This window comes from Geotrypetes seraphini, chromosome 3 (assembly GCF_902459505.1).
Source record: "Geotrypetes seraphini chromosome 3, aGeoSer1.1, whole genome shotgun sequence".
NCBI lineage: Eukaryota > Metazoa > Chordata > Amphibia > Gymnophiona > Dermophiidae > Geotrypetes > Geotrypetes seraphini.
This window is the reverse complement of record NC_047086.1, coordinates 4,745,794-4,761,649: the sequence shown is the minus strand read 5'-3', so window position 1 is coordinate 4,761,649 and position 15,856 is coordinate 4,745,794. Positions and strand designations below refer to the sequence as shown.

The following is a 15,856-nucleotide window of genomic DNA, read 5'->3' as shown; positions in this document are numbered from 1 at the left end:
GAGAGACTGGAAGCCCTGAATATGTGTACCCTAGAGGAAAGGAGAGACAGGGGAGATATGATTCAGACGTTCAAATACTTGAAGGGTATTAACGTAGAACAAAATCTTTTCCAGAGAAAGGAAAATGGTAAAACCAGAGGACATAATTTGAGGTTGAGGGGTGGTAGATTCAGGGGCAATGTTAGGAAATTCTACTTTACGGAGAGGGTAGTGGATGCCTGGAATGCGCTCCCAAGAGAGGTGGTGGAGAGTAAAATTGTGACTGAGTTCAAAGAAGCGTGGGATGAACACAGAAGATTTAGAATCAGAAAATAATATTAAATATTGAACTAGGCCAGTTACTGGGCAGACTTGTACGGTCTGTGTCTGTGCATGGCCGTTTGGAGGAGGATGGGCAGGAGAGGGCTTCAATGGCTGGGAGGGTGTAGATGGGCTGGAGTAAGTCTTAACAGAGATTTCGGCAGTTGGAACACAAGCACAGTACCGGGTAAAGCTTTGGATTCTTGCCCAGAAATAGCTAAGAAGAAAAAATAAAAAAAAATTTAAAAATTTTAATTGAATCAGGTTGGGCAGACTGGATGACCATTCGGGTCTTTATCTGCCGTCATCTACTATGTTACTATGTCCCTGGATAACACCCATTATGGTAAGAACTGTGCTTTTTCTGCAACAAACTTTCTTTAGCCTTTTTACCACAACTATTTGTCTTACTACCGCTACCACCCTTCCATCAGTTGTTATGTTTACAAACTTGGCATTGTTTGTCATACCAACAATATTGATTCCTCAGACACTATTGGCTCATAATCCCATGGCCGTGTTGAAATCTAGAATTTTTGCCTTGTATTCTTTTTCACATTACAATATTGAGAAAATTGTTCCTTGATAAAAATATGAGTTAGTGAGTGAAATAAATGATGTGCCTGTTGATGTAGGCCTGTGAACTTCTAGGGTCATCTATCCAAAAAGAGAATCAATAGGTGGTCAGGTGACAGGTGGGAGAATGAGAGGTGATAAGTAGTTGATCAAAGCGAGAGCAACATAGGTGAGACTTTTAGCTTAGAGATCTATTTAGCTAAAGTAATATTTATTTTATTTTATTTATTTAGCCCTTCCTCCCAAAGGATCCCAGAACGGGTTACAAGAGTACATTAATAGGACAAATTTTAGTGAGAAATACAGACTTTACAGTATTTACAGTATAGACAAAGGGGTTTAGATTACAGTATAGACATAACATGCAGACTTAAAATACAAATTTAGTGGACATTGGGTGGATTAAATTGCAGCACATTCAGTGTAGATATCACATGGAGGTAAAATAGCTTTCTTAGCAAGTGGATGCATGTTTGTTGTTGGAGAATGTAGTAGTAATTCAGGTTATAATTGAGGTGGCAAGCGAGTATTTGTGATATTCCGTTTGGCGTTTTAGGTCATGTCTTTGAGATCCAACCGCCAGGGGTGTAGATGTGGGACTTCAAGGTGCTGGGTTTGTAAAGAGGAAGGTTTTCACGGCTTTTCTGAAGTTCCGAAGACTAGTGATCTAATAGATGGGTGGGGGGGGGGGTATGATATGCAAATGGGGCAGCTGGCAAACTGGGTAGGTCCTTGCCTGTGTTAAATGTGCTCCTGAAAAGGATAGGATTCATCATTAACCTTTTGTCTTTGCTCTTCTTTCTGTAGCTGCATTGAGCAACTCTATTTTTCCTATGGGATTGTATTTGCCTGTGGCTGCTCCTTTGCTTATCAGCCATCGCTAGTGATTCTTGGGCATTACTTCAAGAAGCGTCTGGGACTGGTGAATGGCATCGTTACAGCCGGCAGCAGCCTCTTCACAGTCTCTTTGCCCTTCCTGCTGAAGACGCTCATCAAGAATCTGGGCCTCACTAACACCCTGCGTGTCCTCTGCATTTTTATCTTCATCCTTTTCCTGGCCGGCTTCACCTACAAGCCCTTGATTCCGTCTCGTTCACATATAGTGTTCCACAGTAATAGCAAATTCCAGTTTCCTGCACTCAACCAGATCTTCAACTTTTCCATCTTCAGGATTAAAAGTTATTGCATTTGGGCCTTTGGGATTCCTGCTGCACTCTTTGGATACTTTGTGCCTTATGTACACTTGGTAAGTTTGACACCCTTTTTTTTTTTTTTTTTTTTTTTTTTTTTTAACTACAAGAGGAGTTTAGATACCTGAAAATTTTCCAACTAATATGCAACCACTAGAACTGGTAATTATTTTAAAGAAATTCTGTCTGCAAATCTCAAAAATCCAGATATTTAGCACTTAGCCACTCTCACCAAATATTCAGCTCCAGCCACAATCTGGATAAAGTTAAGACAGCAATTTTTATGTCTTAAATTTATTTACCACAAAATAGGCTATAAAACTGAAACTCAAAAGAAGTTTGTTGCCAATAATGTTGAATACAATGCCCAAAACGTAATTGGCTACCACCCTTTTTCCTTTGGTGAGAACATTTGAACTCCACTATATACTAGAAAAAAATCAATATAATGGACATCAGTATGAGCACAACTCACTGTATAAGAGTGAAATTTGGACTCGAGCAGTATCTCATAGATGACAAGCACCAGACTAAGTCTAAATAAGAACTGTCCCATCTTTTAAACTAAACCTTAAGTTTATATACCGCATCCTCTCCACAAAGATAGAGCTTGGTTTACAGGAACTTTAATATAAGGAAAGAATTAAAGTGCATAGCAAGGGTTTGATTGTGCCAAGCTCTGTGCATTCAGGACTTAGGGTTTCTTGTTGCTCTGAAAGGACGTAATTCCTCTTGTGCCTCATATCGAAACGGAGTTCTGTCCAGAGCTGTGGAGTCGGAGGAAATTTCGGGTACCTGGAGTTGGAGTTGCCAAACAATGCACTGACTCAGACTCCGACTAAATTTAGATTGGAATTAAAAAAAAGCAAGTTTAAATGTCCCAATTCACAAAAAGTTATAATTAATGACTTCTCTACTGTAAGAATAAAGACCAATGCATGCAGTGCCTCACGTAACCGCAAAACAAACACGTGCTTCACTATATGGTACTCAACGCACAATTCGGAACACCAGTACGTATAAATGTATTCTCCCTTGTTGTTGTTTACAACTTATTTCCAACGTTCAACAAGGTTTTCAATACCTCGTTGGTAGAAATCACCTGGTGTAGACTCGAAAAATTCATCCAACCAAGCTCTCCCACCATACGCACAACATCTTTTTACGCGGATGAAGATCTTGTTTCACGCGGAGTTGGAGTCAGAAGTACAAAAAACTGAGGAGTCAGAGTTGGGGGAGTCGGAGTCAGAGTCAGAAGTACAAAAAACTGAGGAGTCGGAGTCAGAACATTTATCTAGCGACTCCACAGCCCTGGTTCTGTCGAGTGGTGATACAAACTATTGAATGGTGACATGGACTCAGTTAAGTACACTTTATTAATGCTTACAGTTTTTCAATGAATTTTTTCATGTCAGCACATTGTACTTTCATGTTTTCAATGTAGATTTTGAAATATCGTTTTTGGGAGTTTATAACGTCTTTACTCCCCATTTTTCACTTGGTTTGAATGTTTGCTTAAGATTTATACATTTTTCTGGGCTAATTAATATTAAAAGATTGGACAACATAATGTATGGGGCAGTTCTTATTTAGACTTAGTCTGGTGCTTGTCATCTATGAGATACTGCTCGGGTCCAAATTTCACTCTTATACAGTGAGTTGTGCTCAGGTCCAAATTTCACTCTTATACAGTGAGTTGTGCTCATACTGATGTCCATTATATTGATCTTTTTCTAGTATATAGTGGAGTTCAAACGTTCTCACCAAAGGAAAAAGGGTGTTAGCCAATTACATTTTGGGCATTAAATTTATTTAGACAGACATCGTGTTAACAGTCTTTATATTGCTGCTAACTATTTTCCTGCTGTTTCCACCCACACAACACCCCAGCACTGTTGGGACAGTGCTGATACAGACCATAATTTTCAGCAGCACTGTCTACGTAGTGCTGCTGAAAAACACTAGATAATCCTGGCCAGTGGCATTTATCTGAATAGCAGGTATTGCTACCTAGATAAGTACTTCTCATTATCCTAGGACAAGCAGGCAGCACATTATCACATGTGGGGAGTGACGTCATCCACTGTGCACGGTACGGACTATGCTAAAGTGTACTGACACTTTAAGCTTTGTGAAGCTTCGAGACTGCCCGCACCACGCATTACCCACGTACCTTTCCGCCCGATGTTGGCTCGCAGTTCCTCAATGCTTTGTTTTCCACGGAGTGAAGAAGTTCTGGGTTTTTTTTTTTAATTCCATCAAAAATTGCCTTCCATTGCACTGGAAAAAGAGATTATGTACTTACCCTGGTAAGCTTTTTTCTAGTAGATAGGTGAGCCATTCTAAACCCCCACCCAGTCTTTATTGTATCTGCCTACTGTTTCCGTCTGTCATACCAGTTCTTCCCAGCCCCCAGGGGCTATTTGTTTCAGTATTATATGGGAGCAGCTTCTGAGCTTCTTTGCAGCCTGTGTTGGCGGTTAACATTACTGTTGAATTACTTTTTGAGCAGAACAGTTGGTTTAAGGCTGTTGCTACAGGTGCCTCAACTTCACGTGTATTGGGTGACTCTTATTGCTTGGGTACTAACTGTAGGTGAAGCTAGAGAACCCAGTGAAGTACAGCAGAGGCAGAGTAAAAATCCGGAGTGGATTCCTTCTGCAGCAGCATGCAGCTATGGGGAAATAACCCATCTGTCTAGAAAGTCTTACCTATCTACTGAAAAAGAGCTTACCAGGGTAAGTGCATAATCTCTTTTTAGCGTCTACAAAGGTACTTTCGGAGCTCCTTTGATTCTGTTGGCTGTTGCTCGTTCATTACATGTTAGTATCCAAGCATGTGAAGTAAGGACAGAGGGGACAACCCAACAATACAACTGTTCTGCATTAACAAACACTAACTGCAGGTGGCAGTTGAGCTCACAGTGAAGTAATAATAATAATAATAACTTTATTCTTATATACCGCCAACAATCTTGCGACTTCTAGGCGGTTTACAATAAAGAGAAGTGGTTTACAATAAAGAGAAACTGTAAATACAATAAAGAGAAACTGTACATACAGTGAATTAAAGGGTATAGCATTGTACATCTGGTAATTCCAACATTAATAATATTAACAACAGTTTGTGTGCTGCAAGACCAGGAAGTGCCATGCTGCTTACACAAATTTAGAAATATTCCATGAATTGAATGGTGTGTTCATGGTTAGTGATTAGGGTTGGGGTTTACAATTTACAGGGTCGGGTATGTGGTGGTATTATGAGGGGGGCTGATGTTCTGGTTCGTTACCTAGGTATTTCAAGAACAGGTAGGTTTTTAGGTGTTTCCTAAATTCGCCATAGTTGTTTGTGTGTGCAATTAGTTTTTCTAAGTCTTTACCCCATGTGGCTGCCTGGTACGATAGCAGTTGTTGATGGTATCTCTTATATTTACACCCTCTAGCCGGTGGGGAGACAAATTTCAGGTGTGTTTTTCTTTCATGTCTGTTGGTTGGGAATGAGAAGAGGTCTGTAATGTATTTAGGGGCTAGACCGTTTAATACCTTGAAGCAGAGACATCCTAGCTTGAACTTCGTGCGTGCCTTCATCGGCAGCCAGTGTAGGAGTCTGTAGGAAGGGGTTATATGGTCGGACTTCTTCAACCCGAGAATCATCCTGACTGCTGCGTTTTGTATCAGTTGTAGTCTTTGCATTTGCTTCTGGGGGATTGTCAGATGGGTGATGTTGCAATAATCCAGGTGGCTTAGTATTAGGGATTGTACTAGAATTCTGAAGGCTGAAGTGTGGAAGTACACCTTAATAGACCTAAGTTTCCAGAGAGGGACACAGAAAAAATCTGGAGTGGATTCCTTCTGCAGATGGCTCATAGCCATGGGGAGATAACCCGCTTGTCTAGAATGACACTCCTATTTACTGGAAAAGATTATCAAGGTAAGGACATATTCTTTTTTTTTTTTTTTTAATATGGCAGCTAAAACTAAATGCAATACTCAAGGTGAGGTGGCACTATGGAAGGATACAGAGACAATATAATATTCTTGGTCTTATTTATCAACCTTTTCCTAATAATTCCTAGCATCCGTTTGATTTTTTGATCACCACTGCATATTGAGTAGAAGAAGTCAGTGTAGTGTCTACAATGATACCCAAAATTTTTTCTTGGGTGCTGATGCCATTTGACTAGGGCTTCAAATTAATGTGAGAGAATTGTACTTAGCAACTGGGCTTCTAAAATAGGAAAAATCACGTCTTTTAATTGGCTCCATTTGTACATTTTTTTTTTTTGTAAATGGGTCTCCTGTATTTGCTGTCCGTCTAGATAGTAAATGTCATGTGATACTGCTGTTTTTATGCATGTGTAGGTGTATATTCAGTTGATGCTCCTGCTGGAGCTAGCAAATTATAATTTTTTAAAATTTTGCTCAGGCTTTCCAGTAGTAGGTCAGAGCAAGTTCTATTGGGAATTTCCTGTCCCTAGAGGCTTACAATCTAAGGTTGTACCTGGAGGGTTAGGTGGCTCGCCCAAGGCCACAAGGAGTGTCAGTAGGATTAAAACCCCGCTACTCCACCGCCTAAATGTATTTAGAAAAGATTCCACATTACTTCCTCAGCATTATCTGCAAAATGGGGCTGTTAATGTTATATTTGGTGGCATCTATAAACAAATTGTTAATGAAAATAGTTTGTGAAGCTCTGTCCTTTGTTTCCACAGTTGAACCATGTGAAGGAGCGAATTGGTCCTGGGGTGGATGAGGAAGTGCTTCTGCTTTGTCTAGGTATTACATCTGGCATTGGACGTCTAGCATTTGGCAGACTTGCTGATTATGTCCCCGGTGTAAAGAAAGTTTACTTGCAGGTATGGTTCTATACAGGGATCCTAACTTTTGCTTTTCATCACAACTAAAGAGCTTGGGTAAAACATGCTTATCCAAATGTTATTCTAGGACAACTAGGCAGCATATTCTTACGTGTGAGTGATGCCATCCACAGAGCCTGGTACAGACAGATTTAAAGTGACAGTACACTTTTTGCACTTTCAAAGTCTTGAGACTGCCTGTACCGCACATGAGCTGGTGTCTTCCACCCTACATTGGCTCATGGGACCATCAGTTATCAGTTTTCTGCGCAGTGATGATCAAGTTCAAGATGGAAGTAGGAATACTGAAAGGAAAGAGAACCATAGCGACAACTTTTAACTTCAGGAAGGGTAACTACGAAGCAATGAGGGGAATGGTAAAGAAGAAACTTAGGAACACTTCCCAAAAATGGCAGACGGTAGAACATGCCTGGTCCTTTTTCAAGGACACGGTGAGCGAGGCGCAAAATCTATATATCCCCAGATTCAGAAAAGGGTGCAACAAGAGTCGAATAAAAGACCCGGCGTGGATAACTAAAATAGTGAAGGAAGCGATAAGCAATAAGAATAATTCATTCAGAAAATGGAAAAGGGACAAAACTGAGGTAAACTGGAGAGAGCACAGGAAGTATCAAAAAGAATGTCACCGTTTGGTTCGAAAAGCCAAAAGAGAGTATGAAGAGAGACTAGCCAGGGAAGCACGAAATTTCAAACCGTTCTTTAGATATGTTAAAGGGAAACAGCCGGCTAGGGAGGAGGTGGGACCACTGGATGACGGAGACAGGAAGGGAGCGGTGAAGGAAGAGAAAGAGGTCTCAGAAACACTTAACATGTTCTTTTCATCTGTATTCACAAACGAAGACACAACCAACATACTGGAACCTGAGCAATTCTTCAATGAAAATCAAGCACAAAAGTTAACATCCATAGAAGTGAGCCTTGATGATGTGCGCAGACAGATAGAAAAACTAAAAACTGACAAATCCCCGGGTCCGGATGGAATCCATCCAAGGGTGCTGAAGGAACTAAAGGAGGAAATAGCGGAACTACTACAGCAAATTTGCAACCTATCTCTGAAAACAGGTGTGATTCCGGAGGATTGGAAGATAGCCAACGTTACGCCCATCTTTAAAAAGGGATCAAGAGGAGACCCGGGAAACTACAGACCGGTGAGTCTGACCTCTGTTCCGGGGAAAATGGCGGAAGCACTAATAAAAGAAAAAATTGATAAACATTTTGAAAAACACGAACTTCTGATAACCAGCCAACATGGTTTCTGCAGGGGGAGATCGTGTCTGACCAACTTATTGCACTTCTTCGAGGGAATTAACAAACAGATGGACAAAGGAGACCCCATAGACATCATATACCTAGATTTCCAGAAAGCCTTTGACAAGGTGCCTCATGAACGTCTACTCCGGAAACTGAAGAACCATGGGGTGGACGGAGACGTGCATAGATGGATCAGAAACTGGTTAGCGGGTAGGAAACAGAGGGTAGGGGTGAAGGGACACTACTCAGACTGGAGGAAGGTCACGAGTGGTGTTCCGCAGGGCTCAGTGCTCGGGCCGCTGCTATTTAATATATTCATAAATGATCTAGAAACAGGAACAAAGAGTGAGATAATAAAATTTGCGGACGACACCAAACTATTTAGTGGAGCTCGGACAAAGGAGGACTGTGAAAAATTGCAAAGGGACTTGGACAAATTGGGGGAATGGGCAGAGAGACGGCAGATGAAGTTCAATGTTGAGAAATGTAAAGTATTGCATGTGGGAATCAAAAACCCGAGGCACAGCTATACGATGGGAGGGATGTTATTGAATGAGAGTACTCAAGAAAGGGACTTGGGGGTAATGGTGGACATGACAATGAAGCCGACAGCACAGTGCGCAGCGGCCGCCAAGAGAGCGAATAAAATGCTGGGGATAATCAAGAAGGGTATTACAACAAGAACGAAAGAAGTTATCCTGCTGCTGTACCGGGCAATGGTGCGTCCGCGTCTTGAGTACTGCGTCCAGTATTGGTCACCATACCTTAAGAAGGATATAGCGTTACTCGAGAGTTCAGAGGAGAGCAACACGACTGATTAAGGGGATGGAAAGCCTTTCATACGCTGAGAGATTGGAGAAACTGGGTCTCTTTTCCCTGGAGAAGAGAAGACTTAGAGGGGATATGATAGAGACTTACAAGATCATGAAGGGCATAGAGAGAGTAGAGAGGGACAGATTCTTCAATCTTTCAGAACATAAAAAAACAAGAGGGCATTCGGAAAAGTTGAAAGGGGACAGATTCAAAACGAATGCTAGGAAGTTCTTCTTTACCCAACGTGTGGTGGACACCTGGAATGCGCTTCCAGAGGACGTTATAGGGCAACGAATGGTACTAGGGTTTAAGAAAGGATTGGACAATTTCCTGCTGGAAAAGGGGATAGAGGGGTATAGATAAAAGATTACTGCACAGGTCCTGGACCTGATGGACTGCTGGGCGCGATGGACCTCAGGTCTGACCCAGCGGAGGCATTTCTTATGTTCTTATGTGTGTCAAATTTTACCTTTTTGTGCCGCCTTATTTGTATTTTTCCTCATAATTTTTTCTTTTCTTTCCTTTCAATCTGTAGTTTTTCATTTGTTGGTCCTTTTGACCCTTTCCATCCTGTTTCAGGCTGGAACATCAAGCCTTCGTTTGGGTTCAAGATCCCTCAACCTCCCAGGACCATTGAATCCTTTGATCTTGTGTTGATGGTTTTTCCTTCAATGGGGAGTGTGTGGTGTAGTGGTTAGAGCCACAGCCTCAGCACTCTGAGGTTGTGGGTTCAAATCTCACACTGCTGCTTGTGACTCTGGGCAAGTCACTTAATCCCCCATTGCCCCAGGTACATTAGACAGAGTGTGAGCCTGCCAGGACAGATAGGAAAAAATGCATGAGTACTTGAACTCACTTGGAAGGTCATGACATTTTTTTTTTTTAAGTTCAAATGATTTTTATTGGTTTTGAGTATTGAATAATACAAACGGAAAAATAAGGAATATCAACAGGATAAATGTAAAGTCCGAATCCAATGTCTGTAAACAGGAAAGAAGAATAAGAGACATAGACAAAAATACATATTACATCGTGCATTAGGTGTACATCAAAACATAGCAATGTAGAAAGTATAGTAGGTAAAATCGCAAATACATTAAAGATACGGTCCTAAAGAAACATATATCCATACAGAGAAATCATACAATCAATAAGAGAGCAGATATAAATCAAAAGATAAAATTAACCAGAGCAGCCCCTAGCAGATTCTTGTGAGCAATAGTGTATAATAGGGTCCCATACATCATGGTAATGTCGCAGGGAACCCACTTTCGGAGCAAAAATAGATTCATATTTGACAATAATATTCAAGTGAGACCACCATTCTGCATGTGATACACCAGATAGCAATGTTACTTACCGTAACAGTTGTTATCCAGGGACAGCAGGCAGCTATTCTCACTAGTGGGTGATGTCATCCGACAGAGCCCCGATACGGACATCTTGCAAGCATGTCTTGCTTGAAGAAACTCAGAAGTTTCGAGATGCCCGCACCGCGCATGCGCCAGTGCCTTCCCGCCCGATGCTCCGGGCGTGTCTCCTCAGTTCAGGTAGCTAGCAGAGAAGCCAACCCAGGGGAGGTGGGTGGGACGTGAGAATAGCTGCCTGCTGTCCCTGGATAACAACTGTTACGGTAAGTAACATTGCTTTATCCCAGGACAAGCAGGCAGGTATTCTCACTAGTGGGTGACCTCCAAGCTAACCTCAATGGGATGGAGGGAGAGTTGGCAACTCAGGAGAACAAATTTTGCAACACAGTTTGGCCAAACTGCCCATCCCGTCTGGAGAAAGTATCCAGACAATAATGAGAGCTGATTCTCCAGGATGAGAATGAGGCTTTGGAAAGAACACTGGAAGCACAATGGATTGGTTGAGGTGAAATTCAGAGACCACTTTAGGCAGGAATTTCGGGTGAGTGCGGAGGACCACTTTGTCATGATGGAACACTGTGAAAGGTGGGTCCGCCACCAAGGCCTGAAGCTCACTGACCCTGCGAGCAGATGTGAGGGCCACCAGAAAAACCACTTTCCAAGTGAGAAACTTTAGTGGAGCCTTGCTCAGAGGCTCAAAAGGAGGTTTCATAAGCTGAGAAAGGACAACATTTAGATCCCAAACCACTGGAGGCGGTTTGAGAGGAGGATTGACATGAAAAAGTCCTTTCATAAATCTGGAAACCACAGGATGAGAAGAGAGAGGTTTCTCTTGTAGAGGCTGATGGAAAGCCGCAATAGCACTCAGGTGGACTCGTATAGATGTCGACTTGAGGCCAGACTGAGACAGATGTAAAAGATAGTCCAAAACAGAGGATAGGGAGGCTCGCTGAGGCTCCTTAGAATTGGAAATACACCATGAAGAAAATCTAGTCCATTTTTGGGAGTAGCATTGACGAGTAGCAGGCTTCCTGGAAGCCTCCAAGACATCCCTCACCGCCTGGGAAAACTGGTGCGGAGTTATGTTGAGAGGAACCAAGCTGTCAGGTGGAGAGACTGCAGGTTGGGATGAAGCAGAGACCCCTGATGCTGAGTAAGCAGTGAAGGAAACACTGGAAGTAGGTACAGTTCCCTGCTGCTGAGTTGAAGAAGAAGGGAGAACCAAGATTGCCTGGGCCACTGAGGAGCTATCAGAATCATGGTGGCATGTTCGGACTTCAGTTTGACTAGAGTCTTTTGAATGAGAGGGAATGGCGGAAACGCATACAGAAAGCGATTCCCCCAATCCAGCAGAAAAGCATCTGCCTCGAGGCGATGAGGAGCGTAGATCCTGGAGCAAAACTGAGGCAGCTTGAAATTGTGGGGAGCCGCAAAGAGGTCTATCTGAGGCGTTCCCCACTGAGCAAAGATCTGATGAAGGGGCTTGGAGTGGAGTGTCCATTCGTGAGGCTGGAGAAGATGACTCAGTTTGTCCGCCAAGACATTGTCCCTCCCCTGAATGTAGACAGCTTTGAGGAAGGTGTTGTGGCGAACCGCCCAATCCCAGACTCTGAGAGCTTCCTGGCAGAGGGAGGCCGAGCCCGTGCCCCCTTGCTTGTTGACATAATACATGGCGACCTGATTGTCCGTGCGAATGAGGACCACCATGTCGTTTGAAGCAGATGTTGAAAAGCTTGAAGAGCATTGAAGATGGCTCTGAGCTCCAGAAGATTGATTTGATGGAGTCGGTCCGCACAAGTCCAGAATCCCTGAGTGCGAAGCCCATCCAGATGCGCTCCCCAGGCAGAGGTCGAGGAATCGGTTGTGAGAACCTTCTGGTGGGGAGGAGAATGAAACAGCAAACCTCTGGATAGATTCGAAGAGGTCATCCACCAGAGCAGAGACTGCCGAAGAGCAGGAGTGACTGTGATGTGTCGAGTCAACGGATCCGACACCTGAGTCCACTGAGATGCCAGGGTCCACTGAGGAAGTCTGAGGTGGAGTCTGGCAAACGGCGTCACATGAACTGTAGAGGCCATGTGGCCCAGGAGGACCATCATGTGTCTTGCTGAGATGGTCTGGCGAGAAGACACAGACTGGCAGAGATGAAGAAGAGCATCCATGCGCTGAGAAGGAAGGAATGCTCTGAGACGTACGGTATCCAGGACAGCCCCGATGAAGGGAAGAGACTGGGTCGGCTGTAGATGAGACTTGGGAAAGTTGATCTCGAATCCCAAACTCTGCAGGAACAGAATCGTTGACAGGGTCGCAGAGAGGACCCCCGAGGCCGAGGGAGCCTTGATCAGCCAGTCGTCGAGGTAGGGGAATACCTGAAGACCTTGGTTCCGGAGGGCCGCGGCCACCACCACCAGACATTTGGTGAAGACTCTGGGGGACGAAGACAGGCCGAATGGAAGCACTAAACTAAACTAAGCCTTAAGTTTATATACCGCATCATCTCCACGCAAGCGGAGCTCGACACGGTTTACAAAGCTTAAAAATACAAGAAGAGGGGAGAGAGAGTTTACAAGGGCATATGAAAAGGGGGAAGTAGGAAGGAGATGTTATATATTAGAGAAAAGCCAGGTTTTCAGTTGTTTCCGGAACAGCTGGAGGGAGCCCAGGTTTCGCAGCGGGATAGTGAGATCGTTCCAAAGGCCCGTGATTTTGGAGAGGAGGGATCTTCCCAGTTTGCCTGCGTGGGGGATGCCACGTAGAGAGGGGAAGGATAGTTTATGTCTGTGGGCGGATCTGGTGGTAGCAGGCGTTTGGGCGAGGAAGGATAGAGGGATTAGTGGCGGAAGGATGCCATGAATTATCTTGAAAGCTAGACAGGAGCATTTGAAGTGAATTCTGGAAAGTACAGGGAGCCAGTGGAGCTTGGTAAGTAAGGGGGAGACATGATCAAATTTGCGTTTAGCAAAAATCAATTTGGCCGCAGTATTCTGGATGAGCTGGAGTCTGTGAAGACTTTTTTTTGTTAGGCACAGGTAAATGGCATTACAGTAATCGAGTTTGGATAAGATGATGGATTGTACCAGGACGGTAAAGTGTTTTTGGTGGAAATAGGATCTAACTTTCCTAAGCATGTGGAGGCTGAAAAAACATGATTTTGCCAAGGAGTTCAGGTGATCGTTTAGGGAGAGGGAGGAATCGATAATGATGCCGAGGACCTTGCTTGAGAATTCAAGGCGAAGAGCGGGACCTGTGGGTAGAGTGAAGAGGGTGGGCAGGTGTGCTAACTTTGGGCCGAGCCAGAGTAGTTTTGTCTTTGATTCATTTAATTTCATCTGAACAGAGAGGGACCAGGCATGAAGTCTCATTATGCATGAGGTGATGTTCTCTTGGAGGTTTGTAAGGTTCTGGTCTGTTTCGAGGAGGATAAGGATATCGTCTGCATATGTGTAAATTGTTTCAAGGGGGGATAGTTTGAGAAGCTTCAGGGAGGTCATATACATGTTGAAGAGGATAGGGGATAGGGGAGAGCCCTGTGGGACCCCGCAGGATGGTGTCCACGAGGTGGATTTGGAGCCGTTTGCGTTGACAGTGTAGGAGCGTGCGCGCAGGAAGTTTGAGAACCATTTTAGGACAAAGGAGTCTATTCCTATCTCGGAAAGTTGGTAGATTAGTATGTCGTGGTGCACGACGTCGAAAGCTGCGGAGAGATCGAACTGTAGGAGAACAGCAAATTTGTTTCGGGCGTGTAGTTGTTGCACCTTTGAGATTAGGGAAACTAGGAGGGACTCGGTGCTGAAGTTGGGCCTAAATCCGAATTGGTAGTGTTGGAGGATGGAGAATCTCTCTAGGTAAGCGGAGAACTGGGTAGCGACTATGGTCTCCAGAAGTTTTGTTAAAAGAGGGATGTTGGCTATGGGGCGGTAGTTCGATGGTAAGGAAGGGTCAAGATCGGCTTTTTTCAGAAGAGGGGACAAGGCAATGTGGCCCATTTCTGAGGAGAACAGGCCCGATAGTAAAGCTTTGTTTATAAGGTTTGTAAGGGAAGAGATGGCCTGCGCTGGGATGTTTTCGTAGAGGTAGGATGGGAAAGGGTCTCGATACTGCAGATGGAGATGTCCCACCTGAAATCTGAGGAACTTGCGAGAGGCCGGATGAATGGGAATATGAGTGTAGGCCTCCTTGAGATCCAGAGAGCATAACCAGTCGTTCTGCTCGAGGAGGGGGTAGAGAGAAGCAAGTGTCAGCATGCGAAATCTCTCTTTGACTAGGAATTTGTTGAGGACCCTGAGGTCCAAAATGGTCGCAGGTCGCCCGTCTTCTTCGGAACAAGGAAGTACCGGGAGTAAAACCCCTGGTTCAGTTGGTCCGTCGGAACCGGCTCCACGGCACAAAGCCGGAGCAAAGCCTGAGCTTCCTGAAGAAGAAGGGCGGTCTGAGTCAAGTTGGAAGGATACTCTCTTGGAGGGTGGTCCGGAGGGACCCGATGGAAATGAAGAGAGTATCCTTCTTTGTTGATAGTAAGGACCCAGAGGTCGGTTGTAACGGCCTCCCAGCGATGATAAAAATGATGGAGGCGCCCTTCGATGGGAAAAACAGGGGGAGGCGGAACGAGGTTGGTTATGCCCTCGACGAGACAGTCAAAAAGGTTGAGTGGTCTTAGGGACAGCAGGCGACTGAGACTTAGGCTGACCCTTCTGGGGAGGCTGACGCTTCGCCGGTTGCCTCGCAGGTGGAGTTTGCCTCGGCTGATAACGCCTCTGATAAATCAACGGCGGACGAGAAGGTTGAGACTGCTGAGGCTTAGGCTTCGGCCGAAGGATGGATTGGAAGGACTTTTCGTGGTCAGACAACTTCTTCGTGACAGTCTCGATGGATTCGTCAAAAAGATCCGCCCCAGCACACGGGACGTTCGCCAGGCGGTCCTGAAGATTCGGGTCCATATCAATGGTCCGCAACCAGGCCAACCGGCGCATCGCCACCGAGCAGGCCGCCGCTCGGGCGGAGAGCTCGAACGCATCATAGGCAGATTGCATTAACTGAAGCCGAAGTTGGGACAGCGAAGCAACCACTTCTTCAAACTCAAACCTAGCTTGGGATTCGATGTATGGTGTGAACTTCCGAAACACAGGTAGAAAAAATTCCAAGTAGGCTGCAAAGTGGAAATTGTAATTCAGGACTCGAGACGCCATCATCGAATTCTGATAGATGCGTCAACCAAACTTATCCATGGTTCTGCCCTTGCGGCCTGGAGGCACTGAAGCATAGACCTGGCCAGGATGAGACCGCTTGAGCGAGGATTCGACCAGGAGGGACTGGTGAGAAAGCTGAGGACCCTCGAAGCCTTTATGATGCACCGTGCGGTACCGCGCATCCAAATTGCCAGGGACCGCAGGGATAGAGTAAGGAGACTCGAAGCATCGCATGAAGGTCTGGTCGAGGAGCTTGTGCAGGGGAAGCCGCAAGGACTCTGCCGGAGGACGAGG

General features: G+C 44.6%; 1 protein-coding gene across 2 annotated transcripts in view; it reads left to right on the top strand.

Annotated features, from left to right (window-relative positions):
• SLC16A10 (solute carrier family 16 member 10) overlaps positions 1-15,856 on the top strand; it is a 141,676-nt gene that overhangs the window by 85,615 nt on the left and 40,205 nt on the right. For both annotated transcript variants that reach the window (XR_004538776.1, XM_033937525.1), the window contains exons 3-4: positions 1,684-2,122; positions 6,778-6,921. Coding sequence is in view for 1 of the 2 variants with exons in the window: in XM_033937525.1 (XP_033793416.1) it covers positions 1,684-2,122; positions 6,778-6,921 (583 nt within the window). In the remaining variant the exon portion in view is untranslated. The remainder of the gene's footprint in view (positions 1-1,683; positions 2,123-6,777; positions 6,922-15,856) is intronic.